Here is a 14025-nt window from a genome sequence, read left to right as displayed (position 1 = left end):
AGGTGTTCCAGGAAGTTTGAATAATAAAATATATGAATATGCATGAGCCTCTGGAATGACACAGTATAAAGACAAACTGTTTCCAATCTATGGGGTGTTCTTTGGCTGTTTGGCAGGAACACCCCAGTGCTGGACTTTTGTCTCTTATTTTATTCCCTAATAAACTTTTTTAAAATCCTGAAGAGTTACGCTGTTTTTCACAGATGGATTTATGGGTTGATATTTTTTAATTCAAAAAACAAATATGGCAAATTACAAAGAAAGCTTTTTTTTTTGTTCTTTCACAATTTGTGATTACAGAAACCTTGCTGCCAAGGCACACAGCATCATATTCAAGCCACTGTATTTAGTAAAAAAGGTAAATTAGATGCAAATCAAATTTCTAAAGTGCATAAACATGTGAAGATGATTGCAGCCAGATGGACAGTAACACCAGTAGAATTCAACAGCCTTTTCCTAACAAATCTTCATAGAAGTTCCAGTTCTCACTCTGAGCCAATGAGCAAGCCTAAGACTGGGATTCACTGAACAACTGAAAAGGAAGCAGACTGAATATGTTCCAGGCTCCACCCAAAAAGAAACCACTTGCTCTACACTTGATTGTGTTCTTCCACTCAAGGCCACACAGCTGATTAAGTGCTTGTGACAGCAGAGCGCAGGATTATGCAACGGAAGGAGGTAGAACACAAGCCAATATTCAGGTGACTCGTGTTTCAAAGCTGCACTTTCCTCCTAGAAGCCAGCCCCAAATTCAAATCTGAGTTTTCTTCCCAAGAGAAGCAGAACTCTCCAGCTATACTAGTGAAAACTCCTACCTAACAGGATGGTCATAAGACTCTCAGGAGTGTTCTGCAGCTTCTTGGATATCCATGCATTCCCTATCCTGCCCTGCTTTAATGAGCAAATCCATTAGAGCATTTTCCCCCCAACAAAATCTTTAATCCATTTTATTTGTTCTCAGTCAAAATCCTGCCTTGATTCTCCCAGTGTGGTTGGATAGTTCTGAGAATTTTAGAGACAGGATTGCATTCACCAAAATCTTTGCCCAGGAAAGCAACTCACAGCACCATTCTCATGGCCATATCTAGGACAAAGGTGTAACAAAATAAACAATCCTGATGTTCACAAAATCCTCCTTCTTAAAATCTTTCAGGCATCCTCAGGTAATTACTTAGATCCTCCTTTGGTGACACTTGGCTATTTAGATTAAAGATAAGGAAGACATTTTCTACAATAAGGATGAAGAAACACTGGTACAGGTTGTTCAAGGTGATAGTAGGTGCCCCATCCCGGGAAGTGTTCAAGGCTAGGCCGGATGGGGCTTGGAGCAACGTAGTCTGCCATGGCAGGAAGGTGGAACTGCATTGCAAAGACAAAGTACATTGGGCCTGATTAGCTTAAGAGATTTGATAACCAGGATGCCTTGTCAAGAACAAACAGAGCTTTGAAGATTGCAAGAGGATTGGATCAGTCTGGCTACAGGGAAGATGACTGAATCAAGCAGATGTTGCAAAAATGTGTAAGCTTATTTGTATGATGTTTAATCCAATCATTGTAGTAAAAATTACTAGCCTTCCTAGAATGGTATATAAGCATATGTAGCCCAGAGTAAACTCAGATTCTGATTACCACTCAGTTGTCCCATGTCTCTCCATCGCCAACAGAATTGGATCATTTTTAAAGGTCCCTCTGAACCCAGACTGTTCTAAGACTCTACAACGTGCTGGTTTTCACGCACTTCATAGAGCCAAAAAAGGAGCAGGACTAGGTTCTGACTTCTCAGTATTGCTCCACTGATACCATCTTTTACACACTGTCACAAATAAAGAGGCAGAATAAAGCTACTTTTTAAGCCCTGCACAGCTTTGTGTAATTCCTCTCTAAAGTGCTTTGAAACAAAAGAGCCAAGCAATGTATCTTTGACCAAGAGCTAGCAATATATCTATGCTAAAAATGTGCCACTGCAGGGGTAGCTTATTGCATATAGCATATTAGGAAAATTGAAGATCAGAGTAGCAGCAGACTACTAACCCAGCAGTTCATAAACATGTCCTCCTCTTACACTTCATGGAGTGTTTCAACTTGCCATGACCCATGCCACTCTCTGATACAGATTCTGGCAATAGGCAGGCTTGTAAATCTAGTGTTCTAATGATTGAATAGCCTCAGTTCCAATAGAGCTCAGCACTATAGAGGTAAAATGCCTGGGAAGAGATTTGTCTACAAGTCTGATGTCACCAATAAAAATCCCTAAGGAACCTCTCAAAATATAAATAAAAATCAGATCCCAGTTTTCATCGCCATCGCTACTTCTCAGGAAGCCATCACAGCACAATTCCAACTCACAAAGTTTTCAGGCCAAGAAGGATGACACTTGTTAAACTGTTCATGCATTTCAGTACTGCTTAATTACGCATACAGAGGCACTCTAGAGGTCCTATTCCAGCTCCTATTGATTCATCCTGGCCTTAGGCCACCTGGATTTGCCTGTCCAAAGCTAAGGGAGGATATCTGCCTGGTCTCTGCTGCCTCTTGGGTAAAAAGTGCCATGTCTTCCAGGTGTAAATTCTTCCTGTTTAGAAACATCAAACCTGGCCATCATAAAAACCCACCTGACACTATCATGATCACTAGCAAAGGCATGTTTTAGCAGAGGAACTTTGTGATTTAAGAGCAGGTAAGAGGAATCCTACAGTGTATTTCACACTTTAGATGGCATATTTCTTCATCTACTGGGAGAGGATGACGGCAGCAGCAGTAGCAACATTGAAGTCCAAAAGTCTGCAATGTGATTGCCAAGATACTCTCAGAAAAAGCTAGAGCAAGCCACTGCAAGAGTATCAGGGTATCAGGTTATTTTTTAGTGATCACCTTTCCCGACCCGTTCACTTTCTACACGAAGATGGTGACTGTTCCACCACATAAACATCTGTAACTGCAATGTTTAGAGATGTTTTGGTCACAGCTGAGTTGGGACCCTTCTGTGACTAAAGGACAAGCAAAGCAAAAAAGCCAGAAACTGGAGACTTAATTGTCAGTGCATATTTTAAAATTTAACTAGATATTTCCTGCCTGTCCTTATCTCTATGCAGCTACCAGCATACCACAAGGAACAGAGTAGCAAAAAGCAACTCATTTCCACGTAGTCCCATCTACTGCCTGGCTCCATTGGGTTCACTTCTTTCATGAAGATGAAGATCGAAACAGAGGAACTTCAGGGAAGTTCAAAAGGCAGTACAGCTTTGCATGGCTTAGATCTGGATTTATTACATGCTGTGCAACTCTCTTAAGTCAGACAGCCAGTGATGAGAGCATGTCTTCTTCCTGCTTAACCTTCTTTTTACCCCACTAAACAACTGGAAGCCTAAAGTTTGGAACTGCTACTTAAATCAACTATACAATAGCAAAGTCTGGCTGACCTCCCATCAGGCAAGACACTGACATTGTTCAAGATGGGCCGGTTTACAAAAAACAAGTCAATGTACCTGAGATACACCTTAGAACTGAGCAGCTTGAGCCCATGAAGCCCTTGTGCCTCTCTACTGTTCACTACTCAGAGCTTAAGAAAAACAGTTTCACTTTCAGCATTATTTCCATGTGTTAAAAATAGCTACACAAAGGCAGTTACTACATTTGGCATGTGCAATGCCAGTGACTCTGTAGACTTGAAGAAATTGTGCTGAGGAGCTACTAATAAGTTTTTCAGCTCCATGGCAGCCTACATTGACCATATATTTTGTCTTCATTTCTAGTTTCAAAGATAAAGTTCTGTTTGTTCAATAAAACTGTTAATAAAGATGGAAGATTTTATACAAAAACAAAATAGCTGTTTAAAACCATCTTTCCTAAAATAAGCAGAGCTAAACAAAAGTTGATTTTATATCATGACAACATGTTTTAGCCTTGGTCATTAGAAGGTGATTTTATGAATATCTCAGTTTCAGATCACAGACAAACACTACCAACATTTATATTCTTAAACAGTATCTCTTCAGTGATGAGACATGCACTCTTTTTTAAATGAACAGTTATATTACAGATGGTAAACACTGAAGCAAAGCCTTTCACTTGAAGCATACCCCGCCCCATGAGAGATTAATACCCAGAAGTATTATTCAAATCAAATTCTGCCAGATTAGACACTAATAATATTAAGCAGCTGCCTAAAGCTAGTCTCTTTGCCCATCCCAGCACTCAAATTATGCCAAAGTCAGATTTTGCTGTTGGTTTTGTTGTAAAAAAAACACTTTTTTTAAGCAAAAACACAAGCAAATTGTTTTCAATTCGCACTAACTGGCTGGCTAAATACCACAAACATACCATGCCATCTGCTGAAGGAACAGTTAAGCCATAGAGACAGCAGTTCTGAATGGAGTAACAAAAATTACAGGAAGAAAAACTTCAAAGGGGCAGATTTTCACTAGTTCTTTTTGTCTCCAGGCAGAATATGGGAGGATTTCAGGCATTCACATACTTAGAGGCACAAGCCAATTGCTCTCTAAGTGTCACAACAACGCAAAAAGCTGTTGCAGAATAGACTGTATTAATTTTTGTATTTAGAAATTGAAGTAAAATTTTATTACATAGCATTTTAAGCCCTTTCTTTAGTGATATCTCATCTTCTCAACACCACTTAATACTAAATATCTATTTTTCAAAGCTCTAAGAAAAGAAAGGCTAGAAAACCAAGAGAGTACTAAATATAAACCTATTCCCATTAGTGCTGCAAACGTGCTGAGAACTTGATTACTAAGACTTGTCCAGAACATGACCTCAGATGAATCTGGCCCATCCCAAGTGCTGTGTGAAAGGTGCTACTGTATAACCTATTACTACCAGCAACATAATGTTTATCAAGTCATTAAATTATCTCTTTTTCAGGAAATATGACAAGGGACAAAAACCTCAAAATTTGAGCTTCCCAGCTGATGTGAAAATTTTTGTTAATTAGCCCTTTTAAAGCAAATGGCTAGAAGAACATTTGTAACTTCCATATGGTGCAAACAACTTAACAAGCAGCACCATGTTTGCCTGAGGATCTTGTCCGTGTCCTAGAACAAGAAGGGTCATTCATGAGCTGCAGAGGTGCTGAAACGTTCTTTGTGTCAAAAGAAGTTGCCTGAACATTTAACTCTTTCTTCCTGCTTAATTAACTTGTAAAACATGTAACTCAGCATCTGAACACACAAGCACTACTTTAATCCAACACACAAAAAATTTTCTATTGTTAACACACTCTGTCATTCCCAATTAATTTCATTAATCAGCATAATTTGAGCCAAACATACACTTTTCATTAAGGTCTATTCACAAGCTTCATAAATTCTAGCTATTCGCTTCCGAGGAAAAAACTACATCACTTCTTCCCTCAAAAGCAGTTTTGAAACACAGATCAACCACAGAAGCTCTCACTGTGCAGTCAAGAGTTAGGGGATGAGCTAGAACCAGTTCTCTCCATTTTGGCTATCAGTGGCTTTGCCACATCTGGCAGCACAAGTACCACCACAACAACTGGGACTCAGATCCCACTGTCACCAGGATTTGCTTCCTTTTGTACAAGTTTAAATAAAGCCAGTAAAAGCTGTTCTTCATATTTACATTTATTGTGAAAACATTAGGAAACTGCATGTACGGCTTCCTAATTGTGTGTGACACAGACAGATATCTTATCATTAGAAAATCTTCAAAAGATGGGATTTATGTGACGAGATGAAAATCTTTATGGTGTGGACACTTCAGTACTCTCTTTATAGCCAATGGACAGAAGAAGGAAGACAACAACTCATTTCCTCCCAAAATACATCCTGTCTAATGAATCAGGCATGTTCAGAAGGATTACCAATCAATTACACAGGGCTAGACAAGGATCCAGGTAGTCAAGTTCATGGCCATAGTGAGTCTCGTTTTCCGGAACGTACCTCATACTACATAGATGTGCATACAAAATGTGAAAAACCCTCATCAATGAAGTAATCAGGATACACTGCACATATTTTCCTTCTCTGTTTAACAAAGACTTAATGTTAGGTAGTACAAGTTCTCTTCTAAGGGACTGTGCCAGAATGTAATCAGAACTTCCTAGCACTCCCCCTGATTGTTTCCCACTAAAAGCACGGAAAAAAAACCATTTAGAACGCAGCCATCAGTTTAAATATGCTTTACAGATTCAAGAAACAGAACATTCAAATTTTAAGAGTGCTTAAATAAAGACATCTGAATAGGCAACATAAGCTGACTTTTCCCCCTCTCTTTAGACAAGCAACACTGACACCTACTGTCAACACTGTCAAATGGTTTTAACTTGTACAACTAATTTAAAAAGTCAAATGTATTTTTACATAGACTTTTGAAAGTATATTAAATATTTCCTACTCAAGGGTTTCCTTCATATCACATCTTCTGCATTTACTGAAGAACTGAAGTTATTATCCTGTCTTGTAAAATGCCATTTAAATAGATTCCTCAAAACCAACTTATTGACAGTGGTGGACCACAACTATACTTTTTCATAACTAATATTTTTGAATTACTGTAATTAAAGCAGATCTGAAAAAGGACATTTTGTTTAACTTAATACTAGCACTTCATGGTTTTTAGCACCACAGACACTTAAGTAGCCACTCAAAAGCAAAAAAACACTGTACCTTTCTTATACCACATCTGTGTTGGAGTAACTAGGTCCTGACTGTGTTCTCACATAGTTAAACAAATTTTATTGCTGTTGAGAACAGAGTAGAGGCTTTCCACAGAAATTTTCCAACAAAGAAGCTCCATGATTTTGGCATTCACAAGGCATGTCCATGGGCCAGCTCCACAGTCAGTCCTAGTTCAGAATACTCAAGCATTTACAACATCAGAAGCCCAGAGACCACCATGGAACTACAGGACTATCGCCACAACCTTGCTATCTCCTTTGCACATTCCACACCAGAATGTTGGAAAGATTCCTCCCACACAGACACTACAGAAGTTACAGGAGCTACACAAAGTGTTATTGAAAACCTTACCTAAGCAAAGAGAAGACATCGTAAGAGTTACGAACACAGTTCTGATCCACCTGGAGAAGAATGTTCTTCAGGGTACCTGAGAGATCCTTGAGGAAAAAAAAATAATATTATTTTTAAAATAAAAAAAATTAATCTTGACTAAGAGCATGCACTTTTAGTAGAATAAATGATCTTGCATTTAATGTATTTTTAATCTATCTTTACACATGTTTTATCTATGGTAGGTAGGAACAGTTTAAGGTGGCAATAACATATTATTATTATATATATATTAATGTATTGTATTATACACTTACCTATAAAGGTATAAAAGTTTACCTATCAGTTTTTCTGTGTTCTAGACACATAGTGTGTTTTCTTGAACTATATAATCTGTAACTACCCAAATCTTATGCACAGAAACACTAAAAAGTACAACTGACAACACTGCCATTCTCAAGCTTCAGTCAGACCTGAGAACCCTGAGAGCCACGTGCCAGAGAATTACATGAACATAAGATAAAGCTCTATCCTTTATCCATGCTGTAATACACTAAAAAAATCAAAGAAATCTTAGTTTTGAGTGATGTGAACAAGTTTCTGGAAGTTACAAAGTAAGAATAATGTAAGGTTGTTCTTTCAAGAGACCAAAGTGTCGATTCTGCACAACATGTATCAGAACAGTAACAGACAAACAGCAATTCCTCATGCTGCAAATGTCAGATATTGAGCTTTTCTGTATCAGGCACAGTTACACAAATTCCTAGAAAAGTCACAAACTCAGAAGTGTTGCTTTACACAATAAATTTTAAGCAAGTCAAGCCACCTGGCAGCACTGTCAGAAAGATTATGGATTGCAGGAAACAAGGCACTTACTTTAGTGTATGAAGCAGCCCCATCCTGTGATCAGCCAGCTTTCCAACAGATAGATTCTGAGTACCACAATCCCTTCCTAAAGATTCTTTCCTGTCCCAATGGGAGTCTGTCTCCATATAGAAGGTGTTGAAATTCAGAGTTAAACATCAACATCTCCTGACACAAGTGTGTTAACCACAGGCCACACAGCAGACATTCCTTTCCACCAAAAATATGGTTCCACCTAAACAATCCTGAGATCTACACGCTATGTAGCACATCACATTGCTGTAGAGGCACCATCCCAGCTCCTCATTTCAGCACCCAAGACACTGCATGCTAAATGCTGAGATCCAGACATCTGTCCATAAAAAAATACCAAAATAACATCATCTTAATGTCTGAAAGAACTAGGACGGTGGAAACCTGAAAATACACAAGGTACCAGCATCACCCTGGAAGTGTTCAAGGCCCCATTGGATGGGGCTTGGAGCAACCCCATCTAGTGGAAGGTGTCCCTGCCCATGGCATGGGAGTAGAACTGGATGAGCTCTAAGGTCCCTTCCAACCCAAACCATTCTAGGATTTTATAGCATGAAGTTGATGGTGTTTCAACAAACACTCCCTTCAGAAAGCAAAGTGCTACATTTCTCAGAGAACAAGAGGACTGACATGGACTAACTGGTTTCAGGAGTGAAAGAATTTGGAGCAGCAACCTATTTCAGCCTTTTCTTTTTCCCCCGTACTACAGTTCTGAAAGGAATTTTCCAAACAGTCAGGCACCAAGTGGTATGTGCAAACTGTTCTACCCTGAGGAAATCTACAGAACATGTAAAGGTTTCAGACTTAGCTATTAAGATGTTTACCCTTTGAAAAAGGAGTGTGTCTTTTTCTCTGCCTCATTTACTAGATATAGACACATATACTTGTATACACACAAAAAGGCTTTACTTGCACAAAGTGGCCAGGATCTAACTGCTAAAAAATACTTAATATGTATATGTGGAGAAGACTCTACCTACATTGATGAAGGCCACAGACTGAAAAAATAGAGAGGTGCAGCTTTCCAAAGGTGAGGATCTTTCCTTCTTGATGGTTGAAAATGAAGCTATAATTCAGCATCCCTGAAAAATACAACTTATGTTTCTCTTCTCCATGCCTCTGACAACTTTTGAGCTATGGAGAGCTGTATTGGCTAGTTCTGCTTTTACTTCTTTAAGGAGAAATCAGAAAGCTAGTCATTAACTAGAAGCTACACTTTCTTCCCTCAATGCACTTTCTGAAAAGGTATCTCTGCAAGAACAAGAGTGAGTTTTATCAGTTGGAAGCAGCAAGCATAAAACAGTTGAAAGGCAATGTGTAAGTCAGGAAGGGATTGAGTAAACCACGACGAGAAGCCTGGCTTTAGGAAAGCTAGTATAGCATCTAGAATTTATTATGTTGAACCTTGGTAAATACTGGTTTTACACACAAGCATGAAGGCTCAGACAAAACCAAACATTCAGAAAGCTGCTCAAGGTTCAGGAATACTTTAAATCCAGGTTAACAGCTTCAAAAAAAATCCCTAAAGCACATATCTATCTTATTTAAACATTAGTCCAGCTCATGCTACTCCAAATAAAGGCTGAGTATATGATCAGTAAAGAGGGTGAAACAGAGAGGAGCAAGTGCTTCAGTGGTCCAGTGCCAGAAGGGAAACAGGGAAATACGTTGGACATGGTCCTTATGAGATCAGCAGAATGCTGCTGAAACCTTCCAGTAAAAATACTTCTACAAAATAACAATAAACTTGTTCAAGTCCAGAAGTTAGAGATACAATTATCTGAAAGTCAAATGTGATCAAGAACAAAGCAGCTAGATTGGCAGCACACTTTTGAATTTACACTGAGAAGAAAAGCTGTAAACACTAGAAGAGCTGCTGTCAGACATCTGTAGTAAAGCAAGACTACCCTTCAGAGCTCAGAAAGCACCCACACAGGTTTTTGAAACATTTGAAAGCCAACCTTTTTCCCTGCCATGAGCTAGGGATCCATGGCAGTAAAAAACCTGCAACTTGAGTAAGAACATGACTCCAAGAGACCAGTCAAATTGCTGCTGGACAGAAGAGGTAGAAGACAGGTAAAGCTCCTAATACCTATATACTGTCAAGGATACAGAACTTAAAAGTTTTATGGCATCTCTAGAAAAAAAAGTGAAGAATCAGTGACAATAACAATAAAGAGGCTCTGGCTATGGTTCTTTAACTCAGGTAAGACAATTACTATACTACAATTGTCTGGGATACTTAGAATTTCCCCACCAGTAATGCTACAAGAGTTTCCTATTTTGCTCTTCTACATGACAGGCTAGGACTGTATTTGCTACCAAGACACAGAATGAGGAACCTGCAGGGTGAGAGACCTCACCTGCAGTGATGCCTCCAGCTCTGTGATCTCCAACATCAGAAGGACATGGAGCTACTGGAGCAAGTCTAAGGAGGCCACAAAATGGCTCCTAGGGCTGGAGCCCCTCTGCTCTGGAGACAGGCTGAGAGATCTGGGGGTGTACAGTGTACAGCCAGACAGGCTGGGAGAGCTGGGGGAGAAGAGAAGACTCCAGGGAGACCTTAGATCCCCTACCAGTGTCTAAAGGAGCTGCAAGAGAGCTGGAGATGGGCTTTGGACAAGGGCCTGGAAAGACAGAATGATCCCAGTGGGTCCTTTCCAACTCAGGGTATTCTGTGACTCTGTGACAAGGGGGAATGATTTCACACTGAGAGTGTGGGTTATATCAGGTATTTCAAAGAAAATTGGGTGTTGAGGCCCTGGCACAGGTTGCCCACAAAAGTGTGGCCGCTCCATCCTGGAAGTGTTCTAGGTCAGGTTGGATGCAGCTTGGAGCAATCAGGGAGGTGTCCCTGCTCATGGCAGGGGGCTGGAACAATATGGTCTCCAAGATCCCTTGCAACCCAAACGATTCTATGATATAATTCTATGAACAAAACCAAGAAGTACTTTTAAACCTTATGAGCTAGGGAACAAGACCTGACAACAATCAGAAAAAGAAGATAATTTTCCCATCTTCAAATTCAGGCCCAGGCTGTCAGTACTGAAATTTTGAAAAACTACAATTGCATCCTGCTTCAGGAAAATTGAATGTAGAAACTGCAGCTGTGTGTCAAGGAGTCATTCCCTCTCCAACTTCCAGGGACTCCTTAACACAAGCTATTCGTACCACAGTACTGCCACCAACAATTTGAGATTAAAAAACCTGTCAGATGCACTATTTTACAACAAGTAAGTTTAAACCTTTTCATCATTAATGAGGTAATAACCAGAGACAATATTGGCTGGACAGGCACAAATATTACAATGAATCCTTAGGGAAAAAAATCCATGGGGTAAAACAGGTGCAGCATGAGCAAATAAATAGCTTCCCATTAAAGGAAATCTAGGCTTCAGACTGATAACCAAAACTTAGTGGATTTATATTTGCCATGAAAATGAGTCTTAACAACCACATCACTTTCAATATGTCCTATGTTTGAATGAAATGTCTGCCTCAAAGAATACAGTCAAAGCTTATTTGCAGTAACCAGAAGGTTTTTGGACCCTAAATGCTACACTTTAAATATTTTCAAAACATCACAGATATCTATGCAACCAAGGCAAGATATTAATTTACATCTGTCATGTCAAAAAACTATTCCTTCTCAAAACAAAGCATTTTAACATTCCAAGCATCCAAATGTGAAAAATCAGTTTCACAGGCTGAATTTCAGTTTGACACCAGTACCAACAAGACAGAACAAATACAAGACACCCTTACCTTCTGCTCAAATGAAGCTCCATAATAACCATCATTGAGACCAAAAATAATCTCATTTGGGTTTCTCGCATGGATCTGTAGGGAAGGAAGAAAACAAATCAGTTTACTGCAAATTTTCCCACCAAATGAGCAAAAATTGCTCCAAAAGTCTAAAGCAGTTTTTTATCACTTGTAATTCTAGAAGTACGTAAAACCTCACAGAAAACTCTTTCAATAATGGAAAACGTGTTTTCTTCACAGCTTTACTGTCACTATGTTCAGCCATTCTACTTTGGAATCAGAAACACTAGACAAAGGATCTTTCCTATTATCGCATTTCTGGGTGACAAGAATAAATAAGAGAGCTGGAAACTATACAAAGGTAAGACTCAAGAGTTCAGTCTGGAGAACAGAAAGCTCCAGGGAGACCTAATAGTGCCTGCCAGTGCCTCAAGGAGCTCCAAGAGAGCTGGAGACAGACTTTGGACGGGGGGGAATGAATTCTCACTGCCAGAGGGCAGGGTTAGATGGCATATTGGGAAGAAACTCTTGGCTGTGAGGGTGGTGAGGTCCTGGCACAGTGTGCTAGTTTTGCACAGGCTGCCCCCAGAGGCTGCCCCATGTCTGGCAACAGGCCATGATGGGCGGGGCTTGGAGCAACCTGGTCTAGTGGAAGGTGTCCCCCCCGACACATGGTAGGGGATGGATCAGGATGATATTTAAGGTCTCTTCCAACCCCAACCACTATATGATTTTATGATTTAAAGCTCTGATGTAAACTAACATGAATATCTGTAACCAAACTTTAAAATACAATCTTCAAACGCACTCATTTCCTTTCTTAGCATTCTCTATATTAATTCATCCAGATGTTTTGTTTCCTGAAGAAAAACATTGCGAAAAAATATTCTCACATTACCTGCTGGCCCAAGTATTTTAACCCATCTAGATTGACTTTCCATTCAATCAAAAGCTGAAAGTGCTCCTTCTTGCCACCCCAGATCCTCACAACAAAACAAGAGACAGAGGTATCAAGACGATCAGGCATTATTCCAAAGTCCAGACTCCTCCATGTTGGATTCTAAGTATTCAAAGGATAAACACAATTTAAACAAGCTGAAACTAGTCCATAAATTGACAATTCAGAAAGTAGCAAAGCCCACCTCAAAGATTTTTTAAGAATCTTAAGAATGAGGAACAGCAGTCATTTCAAACTCTGCTGTTTCCTTACCCTGTTTGCTAGACAGAATTCTTCAGTTAAAAGGTACATGCTGTAAAGTACTTCAGAAACTGTGAATAGGTTTTGCTTCCTTCCTTTACAACACTTCAAAGAATTTACTTCAGAAATTACTAATTCAGTTTAACTAAATCAGTAACTTTGAAAGGAATATTACTTCCATTTTTACAGTTACAATTTAGTTTTTGAAAACCAGAATATAGCTTGTATTCCCAAAGTTAAATGCTGATATAGTCCCCAATAATTAAATTTGCAGAACTTGCTGACATATTTGCTCACATTCCTCTCCTCGACTGATGCTTAATCCTCAAATGCTGTCACATCTTTACTCCACAAGATCAAACTTGCACCTGGAGCTTTTCAGAAGCAGCACATATTAAGCTAAACTGCAAATTCCACCAGAACTCAGATTTGCAAACACATGTTCCAAAAATTTCCACTCATCCCTAGCAACATCTAAAGAACTGACCCAAGCTGTAACAAAACTAAGTCAATCCAACATTACTAGTGCCAAGAGACAACAGGGTGTCCAAAAGCAGAAATAGGAAAGTGGTTTTTTTAATATTTATTTCTCTCCCTCCTCTGCTAAACACAGAAACAGCAGCTCCTCCAAAACAAAAGGTAAGAACCCACCACCCCATGAAAGAACTTGCCTTCCCTTGTACTGCTTAAGCAGCTTGGAAAAGGCCTAGCATCCCTGAACTGGGATGAGTCTATTTGAAATAGGATGCCTCTGAAAAGAAGGGAGAGGCAAAGTTACCCAGTAAGTATTACAGAATAAATGCTTTAATCAGGTCTTATTAACAAGAAGGAATATTTCATAGCTATTGAGGAACAAGAATACCAGGTCATTAAAATACCCATAGATTATATACAGGATGTCCTCAAGACACGTTTTATTTAGATTTTCGTCTTTCCATCTCTTAGGTACTGTGGTTAGTTTCCTTTTTTGTTTTTCCTTTTCCTGATTTAGAATAGACAGAGTTAAAGATCCTAACAACTTAAGAGAGAAACTGGAGAAGTTAGGAGCCTTGAGTATGCAGACAGCTTTTCCATCATTCAGGAGGGTTTCAAAACAGTTGCCTAGGGTGCTATAAATGGAGCAGTTCTACCTTGTTAATGCAGGCATTAAAAAGTCTTCAGCAGGTTTTCAAACTCCCT

General features: G+C 39.3%; 1 protein-coding gene across 1 annotated transcript in view; it reads right to left on the bottom strand.

Annotated features, from left to right (window-relative positions):
- UVRAG (UV radiation resistance associated) overlaps positions 1–14025 on the bottom strand; it is a 97369-nt gene that overhangs the window by 66551 nt on the left and 16793 nt on the right. The window contains exons 4-6 of the mRNA XM_005524147.3: positions 12547–12708; positions 11649–11723; positions 7008–7093 (exon numbers count right to left, since the gene is read on the bottom strand). Of these exons, the coding sequence (XP_005524204.1) occupies positions 7008–7093; positions 11649–11723; positions 12547–12708 (323 nt within the window). The remainder of the gene's footprint in view (positions 1–7007; positions 7094–11648; positions 11724–12546; positions 12709–14025) is intronic.

This window comes from Pseudopodoces humilis, chromosome 2 (assembly GCF_049639895.1).
Source record: "Pseudopodoces humilis isolate 2021_Gansu_Grassland_sample_001 chromosome 2, ASM4963989v1, whole genome shotgun sequence".
In the NCBI taxonomy this organism is placed as follows: Eukaryota; Metazoa; Chordata; class Aves; order Passeriformes; family Paridae; genus Pseudopodoces; species Pseudopodoces humilis.
Note: the sequence above shows the minus strand (reverse complement) of the source record. Positions and strands in the feature narration are given on the sequence as shown.